This window comes from Mchenga conophoros, linkage group LG20 (genome assembly GCF_057382185.1).
Source record: "Mchenga conophoros isolate Kocher_MC1m ecotype Shallow Benthic linkage group LG20, M_conophoros_male_GT1.1, whole genome shotgun sequence".
Classification (NCBI taxonomy): Eukaryota; Metazoa; Chordata; class Actinopteri; order Cichliformes; family Cichlidae; genus Mchenga; species Mchenga conophoros.
The window spans coordinates 3,235,601-3,263,451 of record NC_140545.1 but is presented as its reverse complement, the minus strand read 5'-3'; the positions used below and the strand labels follow the sequence as shown (position 1 = coordinate 3,263,451).

The 27,851-nt window shown below is 41.8% G+C and overlaps 1 protein-coding gene across 3 annotated transcripts; it reads right to left on the bottom strand.

The window, feature by feature from the left end:
• Nucleotides 1-41: 41 nt before the first annotated feature.
• Nucleotides 42-26,512, bottom strand: LOC146550088 (voltage-dependent L-type calcium channel subunit beta-4-like). 3 transcript variants are annotated; one of them, XM_085258961.1, is made up of 14 exons: nt 26,307-26,512; nt 9,115-9,234; nt 8,740-8,862; nt 8,498-8,619; nt 8,240-8,292; nt 7,661-7,680; nt 7,412-7,492; nt 5,464-5,522; nt 5,132-5,232; nt 4,807-4,958; nt 3,702-3,797; nt 3,431-3,601; nt 3,288-3,335; nt 42-3,214 (listed from the first exon to the last, which is right to left on the bottom strand). In XM_085258961.1, the coding sequence occupies exons 1-13, from the start codon at nt 26,343-26,345 to the stop codon at nt 3,306-3,308; spliced, it is 1,167 nt and encodes a 388-aa protein (XP_085115087.1). In that variant the 5' UTR covers nt 26,346-26,512; the 3' UTR covers nt 42-3,214; nt 3,288-3,305. The 3 variants fall into 3 exon arrangements, with proteins under 3 accessions (XP_085115087.1, XP_085115085.1, XP_085115086.1); XM_085258959.1 differs by lacking the exon at nt 26,307-26,512 and adding an exon at nt 18,478-18,873; XM_085258960.1 differs by lacking the exon at nt 26,307-26,512 and adding an exon at nt 18,478-18,873 and having other exon boundaries at nt 3,292-3,335.
• Between the last annotated feature and the right edge of the window lie 1,339 nt (nt 26,513-27,851).

Below are 27,851 nucleotides of genomic sequence, written 5' to 3'. Positions count from 1 at the left end.
AGAAGATTTCCACAAGATTTTTCTTCCTCACATTCATCTGCAATTAGTCCAGTAGTGTAGTTGGGCAGTGCTATGGGGTGGCTGGAGGACAGACTCACAACTTTAATTTCAGTTTGTCTCAATTTTGTTTGATTGATGTCAAAATGGGAAACTGCATCTTGTTTGTTGCATAGATAGCTAGAATGCTACTTCTGCCCTCTGTTGGTGGTTTTGTGAATAGCTGATGAAAAGTCACATGGCACACACAAACGTTAATGAAATGTTTTTTTTTATTCACCTCCTCCTTCTCATGTGCTATTGACAAAAGATGCACCCATTACACATCATCATCAGACACTGTTGGATATCATTTATCTTGCAGACTTGTCAGAAACGATGAGAAACGTTGACATCATCATTAGGCCAAACAGTTTTTTTCCTCTGTATTGGAGGTGGGTACAGCATAACGTTTAGTATAAATAATAGTAGTGCAATTATACTCCATCTTAACTGAGGAGATATTTTGATAGTCTCAGCTAGTGTCTCGTTGATGCTAAACTTTGTATTGCATACAGAATTTAGGCAAGTGAAACGCAATAGGAAATGATAATTGTAAAAAATTGTGCTTTGGAAAACCAAAGAAGTATAATTGACTTTTGTATAAATTTCTTGCAATAAAAATTAAGCAACAGGAGAAGCTGAGTAGGTTTTATCGAAAGAAGGTACTGTGCTCTCTGTGTTTCATCAAGTAGAAGTTATGTATCTCAAACCCGGCCCTTCAGAAATGAATCAGGGTGTTAGTGGAAGCAACCTTAATAGTGGTCCTATATAAGCTGTGCACCATTCTTTAAAAAAGGAAAGAAAGAGCATATTACATATAAACACATGCTTTCTGAGGCGCTGATTATAGAATTGTGTACTGGTTAAAACCTGTCAGCTTTTGCTGTTATTGTGCAATCTGCTAATAATAATAATAGTATCTGCATATTTAATATACAGTATTTACATTTAAGCCTTTATAATGCATATGTAAGTGGTTACATAGGTCGCGCAGATTTAGTCTGAAGAGTGAACGGCTCATGTGACGCTGATCTGAAAAAGCCCTTCTGATGAAACAGGAATACAATATATCATGCACATATATTCGATTATTTATATGTATGATATGTTAGCAGAATTCTGTTGCTTTAAATGACACAAGCAGTTGCATTAATGCGATTATTGAAGTGCTTACTGAGACGCATTCATTTTTGTGAGCAATGCAAGACATGAAATGGATGCAGAAAAGAGAACACTGGTGGTTGTACGCACATGAAATCTGACATGTTTTTGATTAAAGTCTATGCATATATATAATGTATATCCTGCTATGTGGGCAGAGAATAAGTAATAATGGTTATAAGACCTGGTACTAATGTAAATACATCACCAGAGGTCACCCTCATGTCCAGTGATAATAAAATACTTTCCCAGGCTTGTTAGGACGTAAACCTTTACAATCAGTTCATGTGCTCAGAGATCTTGTTCCTGTAGAGGAGATGAAGTCTTCTCAGTGGTGTAGTGTAGTGAGTGTCCACAGCTTCTTATTCACAGAGCAACTTAATGCTGACGCTATATTGACAGAGAGTAACAGCAAAATATTGGACGTAAATAAATAAATGACCATGTTCCTGGCTGCGTAGCTTACGGTGATGCGCTTATTGTAATTTAGAGCTACAATCACCAAGCACCACGTTCAGAAGACACACTGAGGTAATATTTAACTGTTAATTGTCTACAGATGTTGTTGGAAATCATTAATCTTTCTCATTTCTAATATTTCCATTATTATTATTATTATTATCATTATTGTTATTATTATTATTATTATTATTATTGGCTCATTGGTTCCAAAGTTTTACTTTCAAACCATCTTAATGAACATTTTGAAGTTAGTCCTAAGTCAGGAGCAGTTGTGGAATAGCTCATGTTAAACATGGGTTATCTGTGATCAATTATTTCTGGGAGGATAAAACAATTTTACAAACTATTTTTTCTTTGGGGTAGGAAAATCATGTAAATACAGTCAAACTTTGTAAAGTGTAAGCATTTAGGATATTTAGATGTGATAACAGACCTTTTCGGGTTTTGCCTCCAATCATCTGCAAACCACAGTTATTATAAGTAATCCTTCCTAAGCCAGTGGACCAGCGTTTATACATTCATAGCTGTGACAAAGATGCATATAGACCGTCTGTGCATGTCTGTGCTTGTTATACATGTGTTCAGCATCACTGTTGTGTACAGATATGCAATCAGTGACACTGAGAGTGAGCTTACGAATTATAAACAGTAGTAACGACAGTTACAGTAAAAAGGTCAATAGAAAGAATAACATAAAACAGGAGCTGCAAGTAAGGGAAAGTAAGAGTCCTCTAACATAAGTGACAACATGATGCCTCTGACATTGCATTTGTGCTGTAGAGAAAACATTTGGTTAAACATTTGGAATGACAACTCATCGAGAGCTGCAGAGATGGAAGACATACAAAGCTGATTTTCTGTCACCCTCTTTAAGTGGCGTGTATCAGACACAGACCCCCTGGAACCCTGTGTTGGGAGGGTGTATAGGTTTTACACTGGTAGCTTTGCTATGCTACAGGACTGTAGGCTAACTTCCTCTGAACTTTACAGGTGTGTGATGTAGCTACAGTGAGAGGTGAATCTGCCTGTGTGAGCAAACGTAGGCTGGCGCACCTTTGTCAGGTGGGAGACGTGACTTCAAATGTAAAAGCGGGGAGTGAGGTACAGGTTTAAGGTCACGGTGAGAGAAAAATATGAGAAAGGGGGCAGATAGTGAGTTGTAACTTCACTGCTACACTGTTTTTCTGAAATACCAGTGCACGTGGAGCTGTAGAAATTGGCCCTGAGTTGTCGCGTGGTAGTGGGAGCAGGGAGCTTTTGCCGAGGGGGCAGCAGTAAGGTGGAGGCTCCTTCTTCTGTTGCAGCATTAATCAAATCATTCTCCTCCTTCTTCTTGTTTTCCTGTTTTTTGTGTCTTCTCTCCTTCCAGCTCACCAGCCTCCTGCTCCTTCTCTCTCACCATACTCTGCTTTTCCTCTTTTCTTTGGCCCAGGTGTGGCTGGAGAAGGTGGTGGCCAGGTTTGGAGAGACGAGGACTGCTGCTGCCCCCTGGTGGTGCCCTGGTCCCTGTGCGCTACGACTGTCTGACCCCAGCTGACAGCACAAGCTGCTCCTGCAGAGGTCGAAGGGGCAAATTTCAAGAGACGGTAACGATAGCAGATCCAGAAAAGTAAGTTTCATCTCACCTACATCTGAAGTAGTGCTCATTCTATCAACTCTTGAGTCTCAGAAAACTAGAGTGGACACAGGAAGCAAAGGATATGTGATTAATAATGCATCCGAAAGTAGTAAATCAAGCACCACCTGAGGAGTTTCTTTTTCCTCTTACCTGTTGGCTGGAGTTAGCAGAAGGTGGAGTTATCACACTTTGGTCCAGTAAGGGATTCACTGGGGCAGAACAGGGGAGGTGCGTAGCACGCCAATAAATTTCCAGGTACTCTGCAAGGTGGTCACATGCATCTTCCAGCTGATTCTCATCCAGGATGACATCAAACATCTCCTGTTGATTCAGAAAATGATAAGAGAAAACTTATACAAAGTCCTTCAATGAAAACTTTTTAAACTTTTAAAATATCATTTAATTACATAACGTGACATACAGGTGGACACTGAGCGAGCTTGTCCCCCGCCATCATCTGGACATTGAGGTGTTTGCTTTGTGATTTCCCTCGAGATTTAATCAACCTCTGAAGAACCTGCCAGATGATTCAGACACACACACAAAAAATGAACGAGCATGGTTTTAATTTAATATCATACAATTAATTTATCCGTTTTAACCGCATTAGACACACCCCTTACAGACAGAAATTGTTTAAATAACGCTCATGCGTACGTTCAGTAAGAAAGATCTGTAATCACTCATCTGCCTGCTTTCCTGTCTCCATGTCTACCTCTTTTCCGTGCTGTCCGTCTCAATATTGACATCTTTACTCGAGTCCAATCATCTTCTCACCTGCCTTATTTGAGCCAATCAGCCTCCACTCTGTGTGGTTTAAATCTACGCTCTCTTTCATTCTCCCTTTCAGACTCTCATTTGTGCAACCCACTTCCTCCCCATCTCCCACTCAGAGTCACTCAGTGCTCTAAATCCTATCACTGCTGGGATTCTGTTCTGCCATTATGAGTCATCAAAGTCTCAATTCCTCTTCAATTCTTCCAAATGATTTCTCCTCATTGATTTGCCTCTTTTGAGCTCCTTCAAACAAATGTTAATCTGTACGGGGAGTGTACTATTTTAAAACCTTCCGAGTTGAACTTTCTAATTCTGTTATCATTTATCCATCCAATCATTTATCCATCCATCTTCTTCCTCTCATCCTATTCAGGTTTACAGGGAGGCTGGAACCTATCTTAGCTACTATTGGGCGAGAGACAGGGTACAGTTCACCAGCCTGTCACAGGGCCAACACAGAGAGAGAACCATTCACACATAGGAGTCATTTACAATAACCAGTTAACCTAACTCTTAATTGCATGGACTGCTTTGGACTGCTGGAGGATGCTGGAGTACCTGGAGAGAACCATGTAACCACGTACATCATTTACCATCTAAAACAAGGCATTTTGTGTACGATCCCTCAGATGATGGGAACCAGCAAATATTTAAATAATTAAAATAGTGCCACAGAGGTTTAATTAACCACTAGTTTGCTCAGAATCCAGAACATGACCAGAAAGGCAGCTTTGAGGATTGTACTCTACTTTAGGTGATGAGACTTTGACGTAGACAATGATGGGAGCCAGAGAGGTTTTGAGGAGTTGTGCTGGGTGATTGATGGTGTCTGCGTCCAGGACGACCAGCTGAAGAGACTTGGCCAGCTCGAAGATCCTCTCTATTTCACTCTGGACCTCAGCTGTGAATGGCAGAGAGTTGCATAAGCCACTTTTAACAGAGCTGCATCACTTATTTAAGTTTTCCTGTCATTGAAGACAGAAGGGGCATCTATTTTTAGCATCCATCTGTCCATCTTTATTGAGCAAAAAAAGATCAAAGACAAGTTTTTAAAATTTTTTTTCTAAATCTCACCCAGACTTGAGCGTGTGTTGGATCTCTCCATTATGGCTTTCTTGTTCAGCACTGAGCGCTTTGCCAATGACAGATCAGCGGTCACCCGGGTAATAGTGATCCTAAACAAGAAGCATCTTATCACACCACATCCACAACTGTTCCATTTCAAAGGAGGAGACGAGCTCGTGCTCCTTCTCGCTTGCAACTAAAAATAAATCATCGTCATCGTGTGTGCTTTCGAGCACGAAACGTGCAATGCAGAAACACACAAGCAGCTCGGCAGTTCAGACATAGCGTTACTGTACGCTGCTCTGCATCTGCAGAGAGTGACACAGACAGCCGTTACCCACCTGCCATCAAATCGGTGCTTTAGGAAGTCAAACAAAGCTTTCTGCATCATGTCTGTTACCTAGGAAACAGAAACAAGGAAGATAAGTGAGGGACGTTGTGAGAGAGAAAGGGCTGTGAAATATGCATTCACTCATGCACACGTCTTGCTCTTTAGTATTTCTTGCATGTTTCACTGATTTTAGTGACACCTGACTTTAAGTGTCTGCACTAAATGAGGATTAATACAGCTGTCACACACTATAATGAAGCTGTAAACAGCTGGAAGGACAGTGATGGGATTTTTTAGCTTTAAGACCAATCAGTTATAGCTTTGTAAAGAGACAGAAGAGTCAGCACAGATAAAAATGAGCAGCATTACAGTCCTTCTTTGTTCAGTGTTAAATCACTTGGATGTCTGAGTGGCACAATGATGTTTGTGCACTGCCAGGATGAAGTGAAGCAGTCTATTTTCAAACAGTCCTGAAAAATGAATGGCCTTTGGAGTAGAGGATGAAGCTTCCACACTGAAACAGAGAGATGGGGAAAGAAGGCAAAGGAGTGGAAAGGAGGAGAGACAGTGCTGAAGAACCCTGATGAGTCGCCGAAAATAATTTGTACACAAGAGACGGAGCACAGAGAAAGAGAATGTGAGGGAATGAGAGAAAGAGGCAGCCTGGCATTCACCACTGGAGCATCCCCAAAGCACATTACCAGAGCAACGCATAAATATTTCAACACACACACACACACACACACACACACACACACACACACACACACACACACACACACACACACACACACACACAAAACAAACAGCTTGGCTCATAGCCTGCACCGCCACAGAGGAAAGAGCAAGGCAGGGAGAAAATGTTGAAGCACATGCCTCACATATTCATCCACCGAGTCATCGAAATTGATGCATTCTGACATTATTTCGTTTTGACTGCAGTGGGTTTTCATATGTCTCATCTGTGATGTGTGCATGTGTGTGTGTGCGTGTGTGTGTGTGCGTGTCTGTTCAGTATGGGAGTATAACACATGGTGTGGCTAATGCAAAGGGGCATACATGCAGTTCTGTAGCTCTCAGATGGATCTAAGATGCCTACTGTGTGCCCTTTAATTTCATCAGGGTGGGACTGCGGCTTAGTAAAAGCGTTCATGGGATAATGGAAGCCAAACACCCCAGTTTTACTGGATCAGAAAATCCACACCTGATTAAACTCATGCTAGAAAGGGAATCCAGAAGAGAAAAAGAGCAGAAACTAGCTGGAAATAACTCAAACATCTAAATACGTTTAACATATAGTTACAGTAAATATTATTGCTTAATTTCCTGCTTAATTTCCTAATTTTTATTCTTTGTTAATAAAAGCAAAGTGAATGAAAGGCTTCATTCCCAGTTAGATTACTGCAACATTAAGTAATGCCTCAGAATAGCTTATTTGTCTTTTTCTGGAAAAGCGATATGGTACATTGCAGCTCTGTGGGCTGCACTTAGGCACACTGGTACTTTCAGCTAACTGCTTGTGTCAGCATACTAATGTGCTCATAATAACAATGCGAGTTTACTAATTATACACATTTTACAGCAGAGGCTACTGTGGGACATCATAATGTTTGCAGCAAAAAAGTGAGATTTTGACCTGCCAATGACTCATCATGAGCAGCATGAATCTCAAATTTCATAAATGTTCACACTAGAGACAAAGTTAAAGGATGGCCAAACTATTGCTGAAATTTGTCGTTTTTGCTTTGCATCAATTTGTCAGATAGCTATTGCAATATTTTCTGACTGGACCAAAATGCAGCTGTGATCAAATGTGTTGTCCATAATAAAAATACATAAAAAACTATCTCTAAAAATACATTTAATATTTAAATCAAATTAATTTACATGCATCAAAACACAAGATTAAACAGAACCAGGCCCAAATAACTGAAGAACAGTACTGATGGCTGACTCACCTCGTAGCCTTTCAACGAAGGACCCACCAGGACCACCGGCCGCATTGAAGGGACCACATCATATGGGGGAACATGTTCAGTCTGCACAGGCAACAAGCAGACAGTGTGGAAGTCATGAAAATTAAGATATGTGGAAGTTACAGTAATACACGATCACAGAGATAGATTTTAAAGTTATAAAAATTTAATAAAAACATTTAAATTAAATAATCGGAGCAGAGTGATACACAGATGAATACCCCAACATACCTGTTTCTGCTTCTGTTTGGCTTTGAAAACAAACAGAATGAACATTGAGCAAAGAGGCGAAAAGCTAAGTGGGTTCTTGCAATTAGTGATGAGCAGGGGCGTGTCCAGTGTTTGTGAAAGTGGAGTGGAGGGGCTTATGATTCCACTTAGCAAAATTGCAAGTTACTAACTGGGCTAACAAGAGTAAAACATTTTTAAACTATAAAGACTAAACAGAAATGAGTAACCCCACTCTGGAAATAAACTGAAAATAATAAAACAATTTAAAAAAAAAAGAACAATAACAATCTGGGCTTTTTTTTTTTGCATTCACTCGAGTTTTTCTTCACAAGTGCACAGTTTTGTTAACTGTGTGTTATTCAGGAAGCTCTGATCCAAATTCAGCAGTGATCAAATAACTTTTGAACTTCAGTTTGATTTAAAGTAAAACTCTATAGTAAAAAGATTTTTGTAAACACGTGTTTTCCCTGAAGGTAACATTTTTGCCCAGAAATAGTCCCTGTACGCAAATCTGACTCGGTAGCAGCTTGAAGGCCTGACAGACAGACATGACAGCAGGACTCCTTCAGTCTCTCTCACCTGCAGATGGAGGGGTGGACCTCCAGCCTCCGGATGACGCGTTCCCTCCTTTCCTGTGGAGCAACATAATGCAAAGCTTCATTATGCGTGGATCCCCTAAGGAGGCAATTTAGAAAGAAGGACCTCCAAACCACAGCAACATATGAGCAGAAGTAATAAAATAACTTTACAAAGAGTGTGCTGCAGAGGAAGCTGCTAAAATTAGGACAACAGCGTCAGAAAAACAGAGAGGTCTCTCAGAGCTGCGTAATCTCTGACCTAGCTGCTGCTTTCTGCTCTTGCTTTATCCTCATGGCCTCAAGTTTGACTGGACTGGGGATGAAAGTGATGTCTGCCCCTTCCTTCACCAGCCGACCAATCCACCAGTCATTGTTGTATTTCTGTGTAACAGTGAAAGACACCTCTCATGATGCAAGATGCGTTAACATTAATCAGAGTAAATATTTATTGTTACTTTATTTGTAAACCATGTACAAATGCAGAATTGTAATGGCTCTCACCTCTTTTATGTGCAGAAAGTCTTTGGTTTCAAAGTTAATTGCAGCACCTTGGACTGGACAATCTTCATCAAGGGCCCCACAGTAACTCACATTGGTTCTCACTGCAAATGCTACTGATTTAGCCTGTGGACGACAAAACCCCCCCCCCAAAACAAATAAGATCTATGGCAATATATCGAATGACCTTTTCTTTAATATTCAGCAAAATTTGAATCTGAAGATTAGTTTTAGTTCTGTAGACCCTTACACACATAAAGACTAAAGTGGTCGACTGGAACGCAAGCTTTCAGCATGACTCAGGACTTTATTGCTGTACCTGTGGAGGTAGAGGTGATTTTAAAGCCAATAATTGACCTTTGACCTTGAGGCTCTCACCTTGGCTCTCTCCAGCTGCAGCTGAGCCTGGCGCTCGGCTTCACGCCGAGACGCCTCCTGGTCCTCCTCCAGGGACAGGTCGGAATCAGAGGGTCGACTAGTGTAGGAATCGGCTGAACCCTGAGTGAACGAGGAAAGGAAGGAAAGTCTTAAAGCAGGTGGAGAAGACATAAATCAGCCCAATAAGGTACCTGGAAGCAGCTGTTCAGAATTCCTCACGGCATAGAAAACACAGACTTAGCTCATATGTTGCGGATTCAGCTACAGATAGATCATCATCTACGCATTGACCTCCGTACTTCCCTTTTCTTTCCTTACTATTCACCTGTTTCTGCACCTGGGTTTCTTCTTCTGCAGCTTTCCAAAGCATGTCACCCAGGGGAATATGAACACGAGTTCTGCAACACTAACAAGCAACACGACCTTGCTGTCTATTTATTCACTCAGACTGGCACACCATACATTGGCAAAAGTCCAATTTTCAACCAAGCATTTTGATAACACATGCTGCAATATCCAGACTTATATCCAATGTCTGGATATGATTTATAATGAAACAAAAACAACAACAACAACATAGGACTATTACCACTGGTACTGCTTTACAATTTAAAATCATACTGACAGTACTGTATAAAGTCTTGAATACAACACAGCTTTTTCAACACAGAAATAGAAACCAGGAGAATAAACCAGCTGTACTCCACAGAACCATCCAAGGTATACGCTCAGAGGCAGGGGAACAATATGAGAACCACACCAGCAAACCTGGAGATGGAGCAATACTGGAAGAGCATATGGGAGAAGGACGCAACCCACAATGTCAATGCTCAGTAGCTATTGGATCTAAAGTGGCAGCACAAATGAACAGACTGCTAATGGATGAAACACACCCAGAATTGTTAACTGAAAGCCAGACAGTCCTGATCTCCAAGGACCCCCAGAAGGGAGCGGTCCCATCCAACTACCAGCCAATAAGCTGCCTTAGTACCACTTGAAAGCTCCTGTCAGGCATCATAGTGGCTAAGATGAACAGGCACGTGGGTCAATACATGAGCAGGGACACAGAAATGAATTGGCAGGAATAACAGAGGAACGAAACGCAAGCTCTTGGTAGATAAAGCAGTCGCCCAAGACTGCAAGACCAGACTGACCAACCTGTGCAGTGCCCGGATTGATTACAAGAAAGCCTGTGACTCGAAGCCCCGCACATGGATCCTGGAATGCCTAGAATTGTACAAGATCAACAGGACCTGTAGAGCCTTCATCAGGAACTCAATGGGGATGTGCCAACAACACTAGATGCCAATTTCAAGCCCATAGCACAAGTCACCATCAAGTGTGGGACCTATTAAGGAGATGCTATGTCCCCACAGCTGTTCTGCATAGGCCTGAACCCCCTCAGTGAGATCATCAACAAAACTGGCTGCGGATACGACTATGGAACGGAGAAATCGTCAGCCACCTCCTGTACATGGATGACATCAAGCTGTATGACAAGAGTGAACGAGACATCGATTCACTGATCCACACCACCACGATATACAGCAATGACATCGGAATGTCGTTCAGGCTGGAGAAGTGTAGTCGGATGGTAACAAAGAGAGGGAAGGTAGTCAGAACTGAGGGGATCAAGCTACCAGAAGGAAATATTGCAGACACTGAGGACAGCTACAAGTATCTGGGCATCCCACAGGCATCCCACACGAAGAGGCTGCTAAGAAAGCTGCAACCACTAAATATCTGCAGAGGGTCAGGCAAGTCCTGAGAATCAGCTGAACGGTAGAACAAAATCTGGGTTATCAACACCTACGCCCTGCCTGTGATCAGGTACCCTGCTGCTGTTATAATAAGGAGGAAATAGAAGCCAGTGACATCAAGACGAGAAAGCTCCTAAACATGCATGGAGGGTTTTACCCCAAGTCCAGCACCCTGAGACTGTATGCTAAGCGGAACGAAGGAGGCCGGGGACTGGTGAGTGTCAGTACCACAGTTCAGGATAAGGCAGCAAACATCCACAAATACATCAGGAAGATGTGCTCAGTGAATATCTCAGAGAGCAGAAATGCACCAAAGAGGAGCAAGAGGAGGAACCATCATGGAAGGACAGGCCCCTGCACGGTATGTACCACCAGCAGATAAAGGAAGTGACTGACATCCAGAAGTCCTACCAGTGGCTGGACAAAGCTGGACTGAAAGATAGCACAGAAGCACTAATCATGGCAGAGATGGGCAGTAACAACGCGTTACTGTAATCTGATTACTTTTTTCAAGTAACGAGTAAAGTAAGGGATTACTATTGCAAAATTGGTAATTAGATTACCGTTACTTTCCCGTAGGAACGCTGCGTTACTGCGTTACTAAAACCGTGATTTTTTTGCAAGAATGTCTCATGACAGTGACGTAAGCGATAGAGGTGGGAATCACCATACATCCCACGATACAATATTATCACAATACTTAACGCACGATACGATAGTATTGCAATTTTATTTATTTATTTATTATTATTATTATTATTATTATTTATGAAAACTATGCAGCCCATTCAGCAACAGAAGAATTTGAAAGTAAATTAAAACAAAATATAATTTTACATTAAATAAAAAAGTTTTAAACTTAATTAAAATAAAACATGTCTTAAATTAAAATAAGTAAACTGTCATGTTTATTGCTGCCAAAAAAAAGTTAAACACATTTGGACAGTGAAGGAATGTCAGGATTCTTGCTCAGAAAAAGGATCAACATGCTCTGAAGTCAGAGCACACAAACCTTTTTTGTAACAAAATATCGATTTCTGCTGTCCCTGTATCGATACATTATTAGCAAACAAAATATCACGATACTACACAGTATCGATTTTTTCCCCCACCCCTAGTAAGCGAGTGCGCCGTTGGTGACAACAGCTGTGTGCAGATCAACAATGGATCCTATATCGATTGTGGGAGAGAGTATGAGCGTGCAGCGTTTAAAGCGTGGAAGTACTGACCTTATTTTGAGTTTGATTCCATAAAAAGTGACAAAAACATTAGTGTCCGTTGTGCGTGGGAAGAAAACTTTTTACAGCGAAAAAAAAACCCTAAACTTCCAAGCAAGCACCGAGTGCGCAACGACGTAATGGGAAACTCACAGAGAAACTCGCGGATTCTTCAACTGACCGCTGCGGCACACCTGCACCAGGGTAAACCTCCGCCTACGCCACTCCTGCTTTACAGGTGAAAATAGAGCAACAGGACCGCTGAGTCTTTGACTTTATTTATTTTCTGCTGTGTTTTACTTGCATCTATTTGAAAGAGTGAGTGTAAACACAAAAAATATTTTATTTTATGTGCTGGAATGTGCAGAAAATAGGTTTAAATGTTAAACTAATTTATTCAAGTCAGAGAATGTTGCATATAATTACATTTTTGCTTGATGCATAAAGTTAAAAGATTAAAACTAATAAAACAAGTTAAAAAAAAGAGACATTTCCATTTGATTACATTTTGTATGATGGATTATGCAGAAAAAGTAGAATTGGGCTGAAAGATCTATCGCTTTATCACCTATTCAGGTTGTAAATCGTGTTTTTAAAAAGTAACTAAGTAACTAAGTAATTAATTACTTTTGAAAATAAGTAATCAGTAAAGTAATGGGATTACTTTTTGGGGGAAGTAATCAGTAATTAGTTACTGATTACTTTTTTCAAGTAACTTGACCAACACTGATGGCAGCACAGGAACAAGCTCTGAGCACAAGATCCAGAGGCTGGGGTCTATCACACCAGGCTGTGTAAAGATGCCTCCTGAGACAATCCAGCACATAACAGCAGGATGTAAGATGCTAGCAGGCAGGGCATACATGGAACACCATAACCAAGTGGCCGACATAGTGTACAGAAACATATGCGCCGAATATGGCCTGGAAGTCCCTAGGTCAAAATGGGAGACGCCCACTAGGGTTGTTGTTACGTCCCTCTGCAGCTTTTAATCGTCTCAGTGTTTTCAGCTGGTGCTAATTGGCCACACCTAGTCAGGTGTGGATAAAAGCATACCTGAGGCAAGCTTTCCGGCAGTGCACTAGTCTTTGCCTTGGTGGCACCAGCCATTTTAGCCAACCTGGTTTTCCATTTTAGGATGAAACCTCTTCTCACCCACACTCTGTTATTCATCTCCTTTTTTTTATGTTGTGGCTTTTGAGCCGGGTCGTAACATAAGTGGGGGCTCGTCCGGGATATTTGGACATTTTAGTGGAGACTGAATGTCAGTTTGTTTTGCTTTTAAGTGGGTGAGTGATGGTGGTCACTGTAATTGTGCAAACTCCCTTTAGTTAGTGTGTTTCAGCTGGGTGGCTGTGCTGCCCTTCCATCGAAGCACTTGTTTGTTGTTTTGCTTTATTGTTTTAGTTTATTGTGTTTGGTGGCTATCCTGGGTGGGGGTACGCTTCAGAGTTTGGTAGGAGACTATATCTCTGGTCTGCTGCCTGCTCTCGAGTTCGCGTTTAAAGTTGCCTCGAGCCTGGTACACCACTGAAGACTAGGGTAGGAAAAGTAAGGGTTTTGTTGTTTTTAGTGTTTTAGGCTGGGAGTTGCACATAGTAAATCAGTGGCACCAAACTTGGTAGGAGGTTTGAGACCATTCATGATTATGGTCTGTAGCTGAGGCAGGTAGGCTGTTTTTAAGTTGGCATTGTGTGCACACCCTGTGTGTGCATATGTCAGTGTGGATGGATGCTAATGAGATCCTTGTGTGGTGAGTGTTTTGTGCTGTGACCTCTAGTGTTGTGGGGAATATGGCTATTTTGTTGGATCACTTGTGAGTGTTGTTGGCCAGGTGATGGCAATAACACTGTGGGGTGCTGAGCCACCCTTGATGTGATCATTGTGTGGCCATAGCTCTCCATTTTGTGGTTGGTCACTAGTACGCTTGATTTACTGAACTTTTTGGATTAAAGTAACTTGTTGTGGTATAGGGCCACTTGTATGTGACTGTTTGTGTGGTGGAGACAACAGATCACTTGGTTGTGATTATTTGTTGCTACTTTTGGTTTTGTGTTGTAGCAGATCAGGTAATCATTTTGGGTTTGTGACTGTTGTGCTCCTTTGTGTTGGTCACATGTTACTTTTTGTCTGTTCAGTGTGGCAACTTCAAATCCTCATGCCCATCCATGCTTAGAGATGCCAACTATAACGTGAACACTGTGCTTCTGTTAGCTTTAACTTTTATTCCAGGTTTGTGGGTCAAGGAACTGAAGGCTTCAGAGGGGCTTTTAATAAATTTAAGGGTCCTAGAGGAACCCTTTTAAGGGAGGAGGTGTTACGTCCCTCTGCAGCTTTTAATCGTCTCAGTGTTTTCAGCTGGTGCTAATTGGCCACACCTAGTCAGGTGTGGATAAAAGCATACCTGAGGCAAGCTTTCCGGCAGTGCACTAGTCTTTGCCTTGGTGGCACCAGCCATTTTAGCCAACCTGGTTTTCCATTTTAGGATGAAACTTCTTCTCACCCACACTCTGTTATTCATCTCCTTTTTTTTTTATGTTGCGGCTTTTGAGCCGGGTCGTAACATAAGTGTTTTTTTTTTTTTTTTTTTTTTTTTTTTTTTTGTGGGTCAACACAAATTATTTTATTAAAACACATATGTGGTGAAGGCTCTGCAAAACATCAGGCTCCATCTCCCGCCTGACAATAGGTGGGGTGTAATATTTATACAACGTTTTGAGGACTGTCAATAGAAGTCATTCTGAATCACCACCTGCTGTCAGTCACAGCTTGCTTTGGGTGTTTCTACCACACACACTCCACAGATGTGTGGACAACTGCAAACAGGGTCAGCGTGCCAGAAAGCACAATGAAGTTTTGATTCTGGGTAGAGGCGTGGTTCTGATGACATTCCTGCACTGTCCTGGTTTCTCTCGAGCCATGCTGCTGCTAACTGTGCCTCTGAATGCAGTTGCTGAAGTCAACCAGCAGCCAGCGCTGGATCTCACCAGCCTCAGCCTGCTGCTGCTCACTCTGTCTCTGGGTCACTGGTTTGTGAATCAGCTGTGGGCATTCTTCCAGATCAGAAAAAAGCTGACCAGTCCACTGCTAATCAGCTCGTGCACACTCAGAAAAATAAAGGTGCCAACTGGAACCAAAAGTGGTTCTTTAGACTGATGCCATAGAAGAACCTTTTTTGGTGCCACAAAGAACCTTTCAAACAATGGTTCTTTGAAGAACCATTTCTTTCAGTGGTTCATTGAAGAACCTTTAAAGGTGCCCCACAGAACCATCAAGAAATGGTTCTTTGGGGCACCTTTAATGGTTTTTCAAAGAACCTTTTTATTTTATTTTTTATTCAATGGTGCACCATTGTGGAACCGCAGAAGCAGCCTTGCAACTCTTATATCTTATATCACCATCAGAGGGACGTAACAGTTGTGGAGAATGGCCGAGCTAAGATCCTGTGGGACTTCCAGACACAGACGGACAAAATGGTGGTGGCTAACCAACAAGCAGTGGAAGACAGCCATAGTGATAGACGTAGCAATACCAAATGACATCAACATCAGGAAGAAGAAACACGAGAATCTAGAGAAGTACCAAGGGCTCAGAGAAGAGCTTGAGAAGATGTGGAGGGTGAAGGTAACAGTGGTCCTACTGGTAATCGGAGCAATTTGTGCAGTGACCCCCCCCCAAACTAGGCAAGTGGCTCCAGCAGATCCCAAGAACAACATCTGAGATCTCTGTTCAGAAGAGCGCAGTCCTAGCAAACTGCAAACGGCAACTGTACAGGACCCTCAAGCTTCCAAGCCTCTAGTAGAGGACCCAAGCTTGAAGGATAGATCGCAGGGGAGATAGGGGAATTTTTATGTATTTTAAAAAGTGCTTAAATGTCAGTCAATCATTTCTCAAGAACATCAATTCTTGAAATGCCACAGTTTAATCATTAAAAATGAATTAGTAAATCCGGCACAGACAGATACAGATGTAAATAAAACTCAGAATGCTCACTCCATAAACTCCACACTCATCCTTTCACTCCAAGCCTGCTCTTCCCTGGTGGCTGCAGTCCCAGCTGGATGTAAGGCTGGAAGACTCCTCACATACCAAACAGGAGTATCCACATAAGACACCTAAATATAGCTCCAGAACAACGTCATCCTTCATTTACCTTTTGTCTCCCACCTGCCTCATCCCTCTTTCCACCTCTGTCCCCCCTCACCCAGCCCAGAAAAAAACAAACAGAAAAATATTTTAGCTGAATCCAGCACAGAGTTTTGTGGATATCATTTGAATATCAAAGCCTGCCAGAAGCAGAACAGAATCTGAAGCGTCTGCCAGCGCAAGAAACAAAACCTAATTAAAGTCCATAAAGTTCTACAGATAGAACAGGAGGATATTTATTCTAAAGTTCAGACAGAGTCTCATTAGCACACAGTGCACACACACACACACACTAGCTGTACTGTTGTTGTCTAATTTAACTGCTTTGATTTGCTGAAGAAGGGCTCCACAACAGTCATTTTCTCTTTGTCACTGTCCAGATCTTTCCATAGACATAATATCAGCTGTCTGCTGTCCAGGCATTTTCTTTTGTGTCACACAAACCTTGTAAAAATATACATGGCAGAAGTTGAGAATCTCACATTAAACCTATCTTTTAATAGTATGGGGAGCCTCTGGGGTGTTTTTGCTTCTGTCTTTCTAACTACTTCTCATTCTCTTTCTTCCTCAGTGCCTTCCAACTATTCATACGTACCCAATTAGTATGTAGAGAATCGTCTACACAGCCTCAAAGGCAAGTGTGATACATCCCATGATGCAGTGCCAATAAAAGCCAGTCACAGAAGAATTTCACAGACTTTTGCCTCTATTGCAATTCTGTCAGTGAAGAAATAAGAAAGCTGGAACTTTGGAAATAAGCTTTTGCCAGCCATTATGGGAACAGATGCTGATATGCATGTACCAATTCCAACTCATCAGTATGGGTAAGCATATTAAAGGGCATGAGTAAAAAAAAAAAAAAACCTTTACATTTTAAGCTTTAGTGTCAATGTGACAGCATAATGGCTTTGTTGCTTCAAAGCTGGATGCTAGTTTAATGTCCAGTGTACAGACTTACACCTGGATTTCAGTCCTTCTGCTCCTAATACTCTAGATAGGTTAAATGCAGATAATGAATCTTGATCCTAATTTTTAAATAAACTGTTAAGTGATCTAATGTATGACACAGCCATGGTTGTAATCCCTCATATTTATGCATCCTTCAATCCATATTTCTAACAAACCAAACAAGATCAGAAAAAAAAAATCATGAATATATTTCACTACTTATTCCAGTCTCTGACAAACTCTGTCTCACTGTAAAAAAAAAAAAAAAAAATAAATCCTTGTTCTGATTGCACAAAAATAGGACCAAGAGTGGAATCTAACACAATCACAGACACACTGGTCAGTCTCAGTGTTGAAACAGCTTTACTGTACCGTGCAAACTCACACCTCACTCTGTTTGACTGACCGGACCCTTAAAAAGACAGACCTGCTCACAGTGCAGCTGACAGTTATGGCCAAAGAGGGTGTCGAGAGAAATCCCCCAGATGTTACGGACTGGAACGTGTGATAATGACACAGCAGCAGTTGTAGATTCCTGCCAGCAGAGGGAAGCATGCACATGACAAAACAAGTTTCCTTGCTCATGAACCAGCTGTTAGAGCCATGGTTTGCTCTTTTTATACTTAGCCATCATGCCTGAAGTAGATGAACAATATTATGGCAATCTGTGCAAAATAAGATACATATTTATGCAGATGTATAAATACACATTATTCCATTAATTGTTCAGTACATATCAAAGTACTGTTATGTCTTTTATTCCAGAAATTATACCTCAGTCTTTTATTTTTGAATTCCACAGTGAAGTGTTGAAGCTGCTGCTGCATTTTTACAATAATGTCATGAAACATTATTGTAGACAACAGGGAAAACAGACCCACAAATGGGTCTGGGGTATACTATTTATTGGTATGGATGACCTTATAAACAGACAAGCCATAAATAAATGGGTCATGAGTCATATTATTCATCAGACAGGCCACCCACTGAACTACTAGTTAAAAGCACCGCTGCAAAGTAATGGAGTTGAGATAGCCTGTGTGTTTTCAGTTCAGTGTGTGTGAAGAAGAAAAGAGGGAGGGAGGGACGAGAGGACAAGTAGGGGCTATGCTGGAAAAGTGAATGAAGTGAACAGACTTCTGCTGAGAAAAGAGTGAGAGGGTTGGGGAGAAGAAGAAGAGGGAAAAAAGCAGAATGAAGACGCCTCTGAGCAGAGCGATGGAGGACTCGTAGATGAAGAGGCTGGAATCGCATGCAGAGTGGTTAAATAAGGGGGAGGGTTAACAGCGTACCTTGTTGCAGATGAGTCCTGTAGCGCTCGAGTCGGAGGCAGACATGATGCTCCTGCCAGCGCTTTCTTCCCCCCATTGCAATGAAAAAGCGTAACCCTCCTCCCCTCAGCCCGTGGTAACAGTGGGGAGAGAGGGAGGTGCGCGATGCCTAAGTGCTTCACAACCACTGCTGCGCTGCCTCAACAGTCATTTCCTATACAAAATTGATGCCCTGACTGCAGCACTGTTGTGTACACGCCCGCATGCTGGTATTGTATAGTTTCTTGCTTTAGCTGCAAGTCAGACTTCATGTAATAAATTTAAAGAAAAAAAAAAGATCTTTTCTCTGCTCAGCTTTGCTCTCCCTTGGGTTGCCCTTCTCTGCCACAAATCTCATGCAGCCCTCTCCAGCATCATATTCACAACCCTTTCAGGTTTTTCCATACCTCCCTCTTATGTAAGTTCAGGTATTAAGAGATCCTGAAAAAGATACACATATATCTATATAAAATCAACAACTACATTGCTGGACTGGTGTTTACTCTCACTGTGCAGTGTATAATTTTTTACTGGGCACAGGGAGAACTTCTAAAAATAAAGCAGAACAAAGGATAAGCTTGTAAGCCTCGATAAGTAAAAATAACAATGGCTGAGCAAAGGAAAGCTTAAAAATAGTCTCTGATTGTCATTCCTCTGCCAATTGGTATCTTTCCTTATTGCACAGGAAAAGCAAAATGAATAACACTCAGAAATGCAGAGGATGTAAAGCCGTTGATGAAAGAGAGGCGAACATGTGGATGCAGAAACAGGAAGAGAAGGCGAGATGGGGCGAGTAGGGTAGGGCTTGCCTGCTTGCCCTGCCCTGCACCATCCTCCTGACAGGAAGGTGATGCATGAGTCTACAAAACAGAATTGCATCGGTGAGTCAGCAAGCAGCCATCTAGAGTCCATCAGATGTCTTAATAAGCCAGAAAGAGACGTCTCCGTTGCAGAAGAAAGTCTCGTTCCTGGCGAGCCAGGCCTGGATGCCTGCTCTATACGTTGCCCCAGGCACTGAAGACCCTGATTTGGGGTCCATTGTGCTGGCAGCATGCATGCTCTCTCACCCTCACTGAACTTTCGCTGCTTAAGAATGAAGAAAGTGCACTCTGCCAAGGCTTTTAGGAAAAAAATGCCCTGGGGCTATATTTCTGTGTGGCTTTTTACAAGCAGGGAAGCACATACCATATTAACACACACACACGCACACACATAGAGACACACACATTATTAAAGTTATTGCAATAACTCTCCGATCCCTCAGCAGAGAAGATATGGTAGCTATATTTCCATCATTAGGGCTGTGGGTAAAACAGCCTCTGAGTAATGGCACCATACAATCATAAAGGGAGAGAGAGTTAGAAGGAATGAAAAAGAGGGCTAGAAACAAGCAAAGGCTAATATGAACTACATCGCAACAGAAAGAGAACTTAAACATGCGAGTTTTCAATACATTTTTAATGTCAAATCATTAGTCTGCTTTGCTACTGTTGATTCTTAGAGCTCTATATTTTCAAGCGAAATGGGTGGAGGTAGATTAAGAGAAAAAGATGACATGAAATTGTGGGAGAAATGAAAAAATACAGAGATTTTTGAAGGAAACAGGCAGAGAAGAACACAGTCAGACTAGAACAGGAAGACAAGATTAAGAGAATATGTCTCTTTTTTTGTTATTAATTTGCTGTTCAGGTGCTCTAAATATAGCTCTCCTCTCCTCACACTCCTCCCAACAGTGACTGGGCCTGGCAGCGGTGGGGAGATAGCCGAGGGCTGTTTAAGTTAAAGTTCAGTGAGTTTTGATGAATTCCTTAAAGAAAGAGTAAAGCAGATTTGAGAATGGCTCAGCTACATTCACTGAAGCCAGACAGACAATCTGAATATGAATGAGCCAATATGGGAAACAAGAGCAGGGATCTGTATAACTGTGCATGTACATGTGCGCTGTCTCTGCAGTAAAGGTGGGTTTATCTATATTGTATCTATTTTTAATATTGTGGTGCAGTTGTACCTTATAATAGCAATTTTGTTCAGATTTTACACAAGCCAATGAAGACAAAAAATGAAATTCATTTAGAGAAAGACAGAAATTCAAAGTGTACATTTTTAAGTAATTTTATATTTGTATATATGGTTTGTTTATCTTGAAGCAGGTGTCAAAAAATATAATAATATGGTTTTGGTAGCGAAATTCTTTGAGGGCGTAGTGTGACGCTCCACACATTTCGCCTGACAAGTAAAAGATCCTCTGTTAAGTCCTGGAAGGAGACACAAATCCTTTGGATCCCTTTTATCAGGAAGGGCACTCAGTGTAAAAGTCTGCGTAATCAAATATGCGGAGCTACCTGCTGTGGTGATCCCATTGTGAATAAAGAAGCACTGAAAGTAGTTTTATCAGTGGCCTCCAAGTATCCAAGTACTGAATCCAAAAAAGGCAAAAAAACAAAACCCATAGTTAAATATTAGATTTTAAACCAGCTCAGTTTTTGAGCACAAGCAGATCTTTATTTGATACTCTCGCACGCCGTTACTTTCTATGATTATCTGTCTCTCTTTTTTCCAACCATACTCTTGTTCTGTAAACAATGTGAGAAGCCCTGTGCCATCTGGGCTTTAAAAAAACAGCTCCAGATCTTAACGACAAATATGGAGATTAACATGCTGGAACTCTGCAGTCAACCGCTCATCTTTCTGGCCTTGTAACTCATGAAAAGGCACCTTACTTTCTGTGAGAAGTGTTAGCTGAGGCAGCAGTACAGGGAAAGGTGGATCATTCAGAGCCAGAGAGAAATGCAACCAGAGTAGGGCAGAGTGGATCAATATGAGAGGCACACAGATTGATACTCCATACTGTCCTTTGCAGCTCCACCCTCCTCCTGCTCTAATGTTACCCCAGAATACTTTATCCCAGTCTTTAATGAGCCTCTGGAAAACCCTGCAGCCTATGAGGACACACTGATAAACAGCTGTTCTCTCAACACCAACTCCACTCTTTAAGGAGACCTAAGGAGTGAATACACCTTGCATTTGTCAGCTGCACAGATAAGTGCTGCGAATACAACACTGACGATGTAAATATGTGACTAGTTATGGATGGGTTGTCAGTGACGCTGGCATACAGTAGAAGAAGACGCAACGAGCGTAGCCAGGAATATCTTTCATCCATGCTGACAACTTGGCCTTGCCGGCTACACTGTGCATCGTTAGACTTTCATCCCCCCGGGGATCCCTCAACCTGACTTCACCAAACTGCTTCAAAGCGCAGAGAGGCTGGAGCTAACCCACATAAAGCTGTGTACCGACGGTGCAGTGCAGAATTAAACAGAACTGCATCCTTCATTAAGTCAGATGTGTTTGTTAAAAGATGACCTGATTTAGGCTTTAGATTTGAGTTGGGCCTAATTGGTGTGTCTTGTTTAGTGCACCGAGCTAACTGGGGGGGATTTCAGACTTATCAATATGTAATGGTGGCCTACATACTCACGCAATCCAGCTTTACATTGAAAAAAAGTGTTTTCGCTCACGTTTAAGTCTCAAAACTATTCAGTGACTACACGGTGTAGGCGAGGAAAGATGTCAGTTAACAAAAGCAAATTAGATAGATACAGATGGATTTTCTAGATTAAACCAGTCCTATGGATACATGAAAGCACATTGTAGGCTATTGTCTTTTCTTTTATCAAGATAACAATGAGAACACCGGTGCACAGATTCTGGAGAGGACCTCAAAGAAGCTGGAACTGGAACCTTTGTGGTCCTCTCAACATTGCTGGTTCATCAAATTTAATCAAGGCTTTGCACACTGATGCACCAGCACACACACACACACACAAAGCACTTGGCTCCTCGCGGGACAGGCTTTTAGTGCTCTGTCTCATGCAGTATTTAATTGACCCCACACAGGAAGCCTAGCGGTCCCAAATGCACTCCTTCCCCCCACCAGCAGAGAAAGAAACGCTTGCGAGCATGCCCACAGCTTCCCACCATTGCTCCTCTTTCACACAACTGCACTAAATGCCATTTTCTGCTTTAGTGCAACATTTCCAGTGAAATGTGAGTGCTGAGGGTGAGGAATCTGGATATCCATCAGATTTGTTCACAGCGGTAAAATGGAGATCAAAATTCAGTCTTCCCCCACTTTAACAACTGCAAACAACTCCACTCTTCAAACTTTCAATCAAAATTTAATGAGGAAAGATTTTTCCATTCTCTTCAAAGTCAGCCAAAATCTTTTATCATCTGAAAATCAGACCTGCTGTGAGGTCTGAGCAATTTGAGGCAAGGAATTTTGATGTAGAAGAGATAGCGCCATACTTACTCAGATAGAGGTAGGAGAGCAACACTCCCCGTCTCTCTTGCTTGCTCTCTCTGTGCTAGGCAGTCATGGTGTGCTCTCTCTCTTGTGTAACACTGAAGTGTACTGTAGCGTGCTTGTAAGCAGACTATCCCTCTCTCTTTCTTTACAGCCCCCCTCCTCTCCTATTCTCCACCACTCAGTACACAACCCTTCTCTACGTCAGTGACGCTCTCTATGCTCCACATAGCATCCTCTCTCCTCCTCCTTAGTCTACCCTTCATCTCTACCTTGCCTGTCCGATGGGACTTTGTACCAAAAGCGCATGCTGGGTTCTTTCAGAACTCCACCATGATGCTTAAGGTGACAATGTGATGCAGCATCGGGTGGCACTGAGCCTTAAAGCAACAACCAAGGTAAACATGACTGGGATCCCTAGACACTTCAGAAGCACTCGAAGGGAAAAGCTGGAGTCATATTTAATTATACCATATCTGATTTTCTTGTAATTTTCACAAGTTTTTAACAAAAATACCATTGCCAGAATTATTTGGGCAAACCAATTTACGCTTGTACATAGTCGATGAGCAAGTAATTCCAAAATTAAGTGTTGTTGTGAAGTTCTTCCAAGATATCTGGTGATCACTGCCAAATTTGTATCAGTAGAGTTGTGATGAAAACTGATGACATAAATATGTACCATGTGTTGTAACTACATCCTTCTGTACGTTTTCTTATCTGCTTATCCAGCTATCCCACCTATCACAGGGCACAAGTGGGATACACCCCAAGCAGACATCTTTAAAATCACATATTAGCCCAACAAGCAGAACCTTCTTGCAGGGCTAACTGTATAGAGCACAGAGACAAAACCTCCAAGGGGGAAAAAAATCAAGCATTTCTACAGTCCTGTCACATTTTTCAGCCGCTCTGGATTTCAACATCTCAAAAGCTAAAAGTTTAAAGAAGGGAGAAAGTCTGATGGTGATGAGAGGGATATGGGGGGCGATGTTCGACACGTGGAGGCGTCCCCGGTGTAGCCTGTGGTTCGCAGAGTGTGTTTTGCAGACGTCATGGATGGCTGTACTCTGACAGCTGCTCGGCTGGTGAGTGTGTGTGTTTTATGGGATGTGGGAGGTCTGCACAAACCAGGTTCATTCATTTGTGCTCACCACACCTTGCACCTTGCATCTATGTAAAAAAGCAGCAGATATGTCAAAGCCAAGTAGTCTCACACATGAAGGAGGACCATGGTTGGCTAGACAATCTCCAACAAGACTGAGATTCATAATTCATAGGCTAGGTTGCAGAAAATAGTGAAACTGGAGGAGGAAAAAAAACAGAAGAGGGACACAGAGGAGGCATCCATTTTCATTCTGTGAATAAAAATATGAATGAATGAATGAATGAATGAATGAATGAATGAATGAATGAATGAATGAATGTTTGGAAGTTAAACAAAGGGAGAAAAGGAGGAGAGAAAGAGAGGAGCTTTAGGAGCTGCACCCAAGCATTGAGTGCAGATGTCTGTCAGTCTGTCCCATATGAAGCGCCTCTGTGGGCAGAGCTGCTGCTGGTGCATTATGGATGAGGAGCTATTTTAAGGCACTGGGGATGCTGCATTTTGATTTTTGAGTGGAGGGAAGATGACTCCTTGCTGCCAAATCCTTTCATGAGGTTTATACAGTACTTGATGGGTTCAGACAAGCAGGTACAGAATGTGTTCCAGCACACCAAGAGGAGGGAGGAGGTAAACAGACTGGAATGTTATTGAAGTGAGCGAGAGTGTCACCACGCAGTGTTTCACACAGACAGTGTACTTCTTGCAGTGGCGAGCTGCGCACATGTACCTTACATAATCTCCGGTGAGGCTGTTCACTGAGAAGTTAACAAGCAGTGCACTGAGAAGTTGGTTCAAAGTGGTTCAGATATAATCACGAAAAAAAGTTTAAAAAAAAGAAAGAAAGAAGAGGGATTTCAGAAGTTTACTGTGATACCACAGATGTGCATGCAGCTACAGTTTGTTTTTTGTAACCTCTAGTACTTCACTCTCAAATGAACATTTGAAAGGGCCTTATTCCAAATAAAAGTTTTCTCTATACAAGAGAAAAGGTAATAGTTAAATATGTATAAAAATGACTCCCCCCCCCCCCATTTTATTCATTGAAAAACGCTGTAAGCTGCTTTTTTTTTTTCAAATAGAAAAAAACAGAATCAATATCTAAGATCTGATTTTGCATTGAGTGCTGAACATTTTGCATAGCAAATGTAGTTTTTGGGATTAGTGCCAAAAAGTCCTCAGCATGATGACAGAGAGACTTTTAGCACTTCATCGTACTGCAGAGGGACTGAGCGGACCTCCAGTAGTTTGCTTCCAGACACACAATGAAGCAGATGATGGACCTTTCCCAGCCAGCTGGCTGACAGTATGGTCAAAATTATGTATCCTGACTTTTCAGTCACCTTTAAGTCCAGACCCCTTGGGTGAGATTTCCTAATATTGTTTGGTGAATCATCTCACTATAGCTGCAGGTATATATTGATCTGTCTTTGTGAAATGCAACCTCCAGGAGAAGAAGAGCTTTCAGAGCACCATGGTAACTTTGATTAAATTAGGCATAAAACATCACAAAATGAAACAACCTAAATAAGTGCAGATTGCTGCAGATGCAACATTATTACATTGATAATTTAGCAGAAATCTGATTTTTGTGTTTTCTATAAAGCACCTAAAGCAGATTAGATTATCAACAGAGAATCATTTCACTCGTATCTATTAACATTGTGACTAATTCAGGCTTTGCAATATTATCTGTAGAAGTAACTTCGCCTGTGTTTCTCTCCCTCAACATGAAACACGTTACTTAGTAAATAAAATACTGATAGCCATCATATTCGGCCTTAGCGTTGTCACTCTGATTTAGGCACTGCATTACATCACATCCTCTGATGAATGACTGGAGTCCTCTCACATTATAAACAAGCATGAAGAATCTAAAGGAGGCAAAGACACAGCCACACAGTTTAACTGATCGTTAATTACCACACTCATTCACAAATGCATGACACCGGTTATGATCTAAATTGCTTTTGTTTTTCCTGCAGTATTAAAACAGTTATTACCTCATTTTCCATAAAGTGGGACTATAAACACACACGCAGTTCATCTGTTGCGCCAGCTGACCAGTTTTGTTGTTTTGGGTGAAATGACTATCACGAACATTTCAAAGCTCATCTGTCCCTAATTCCAGCTGGCAGACAGTGCCATGCACGTCAAAGCTTTTCCACTCCAAACGGAAGATTCCCAGCGTGGTCAGCGTGTCTAATTTAATTATCAGCATCCCAGAAAGGACCTGCTACTACTACCTTCGCCCCCCTTACAGGTCTGCATGGTACTGTAAATGCACTGCACGCAGGTTGGTTTCAAACTCCTTCCAGCACAAAAAACAGTCCAAATTTTCCTCAGTTACCTCGACAACATAAAGGTAAAGAAAAGAAGAGGGAAAAACTGAAAGCCTACCTCGTTCAGCAGAAAGACGCTCGAATTGGTCAGGGACATCCGCAGATAACAGCAGTCTCGGTCACCACAGCCCAACTTGGGTGAAAAAGCCACAAGGCATCAAGTAAAGGCAGAGCACCGCGCCTCGTCGAAACATTTCCACAGCCCGAGAAAACTCAGCTGTAATAACGCTTCATTTGGATGCGATGCTCCCACGGCATCTGCGCTGTAAAATCTCTAGTTTCTGGATTCACGGCATGATCAATGACTGTACACAAAGCCACGCGCACGGACACACGGCTGGATAGATTACAGCTTTCGTAATAAATTATGCAAGACCTGCACTTTTCGCACAGCCCGGTCCCCTTGGATTTCTGCGCCTTCATGTTGGATTTCTATTTTGGAATTTCTGAATATATGACGAACATTTTTTTTAGTAATTCTCATAAATTCATCCAATAATGTTTCTATCTCTAATACCGAACTGTTCCCCTTTCCGTATGCGGCTCAATTTGTTTTTGGCCCAGTTATTTAAAAATGTTTACGAAGCAAGTGTTGCCCCTCAAGCTCTTAAGCTCAGGGTTCATGCAGGATTCCTTGCTTAGCATGAAATTGGTGTAATGGGCTCATTAGAGCGACACGTGAAGGAGAAAGTGTCTGTAATCTGTGCTGTTACACATGGACTAAGCATATTAATTTACTTCATTATCACAGTCCCAGAAGTCCCATTACTTCTGTTTGCTGTTCAGATTCAAAGAGCTTTGTTTGACTGGGATGCTGTTTTAGACGTTTTGCATTCACTATCTGAAGATGTCCAGGCAGGGGGGGTTGGATGAAGGTCTTCTCGGTTTTCACTGATCCAGCACTTTGCCCACCAGCCCCCACCACTTCACATCCTGCAGACGCCTTCCATTTACACCGAGCCAATCAACCAGGTAGCTTAAACTGTATACAGCACACAGCCAATGTCAAAGACACGGGAGAAAGTCACGCACACACATACACAGAGAGGCCCCTGAAGTGGACTGAAAGATTCATTTTGTTCGTTTAATTTCAGATTGTTTTTATTTTAAAAAGATAAGGGGTGTGTGAGACAGTCCGTGACCGTTGGCACCCTCTGCTGGGCAAACTGTAATGAAATCCAAATCTCATATTTGGTCACTTATGTCAAGACTATTAAAAAATCTTAATATTTTGGTAGGAAAATAGGAAATAGGTCCAGTGATTTATTAAGACAGTTTAAACATACATGTGTGTATTGATTCACTGTGTGTTTTTCTATCCAGGTATGCCTTTACTGCACTGGCAGTGCGTTGGGGATCATTAACATGCTGAAAAATGAAGCTGTTCCCAATCAGACAGTTTGGATAGTATTGCGTGGTGGATCAAAATCTGATGGTGCTTTTCTGTGTTTATAATTTTTTCAATTTTGAGAAGATCCTGAACAGTACTGCCTGAATTGCAGTCATGGCTTTCAAAGAATGACACAAGCTCCACTGTGTTTTATGCATTTTGACCTCCTCCATATCTATTGCTGGCCTTTTCAATCAAAAAAATTCTCCTATT

Coding starts and splice junctions, on each gene's coding strand:
- LOC146550088 (XM_085258959.1), bottom strand. CDS start 18,522: ATGTCTGCCTCCGACTCGAGCGCTACAGGACTCATCTGCAACAAG. Junction 9,235..18,477: donor CAGGACTCATCTGCAACAAG/GTACGCTGTTAA, acceptor TCGTTCACTCAG/GGTTCAGCCGATTCCTACAC. Junction 3,336..3,430: donor CTGCTAACTCCAGCCAACAG/GTAAGAGGAAAA, acceptor TGTCCACTCTAG/TTTTCTGAGACTCAAGAGTT.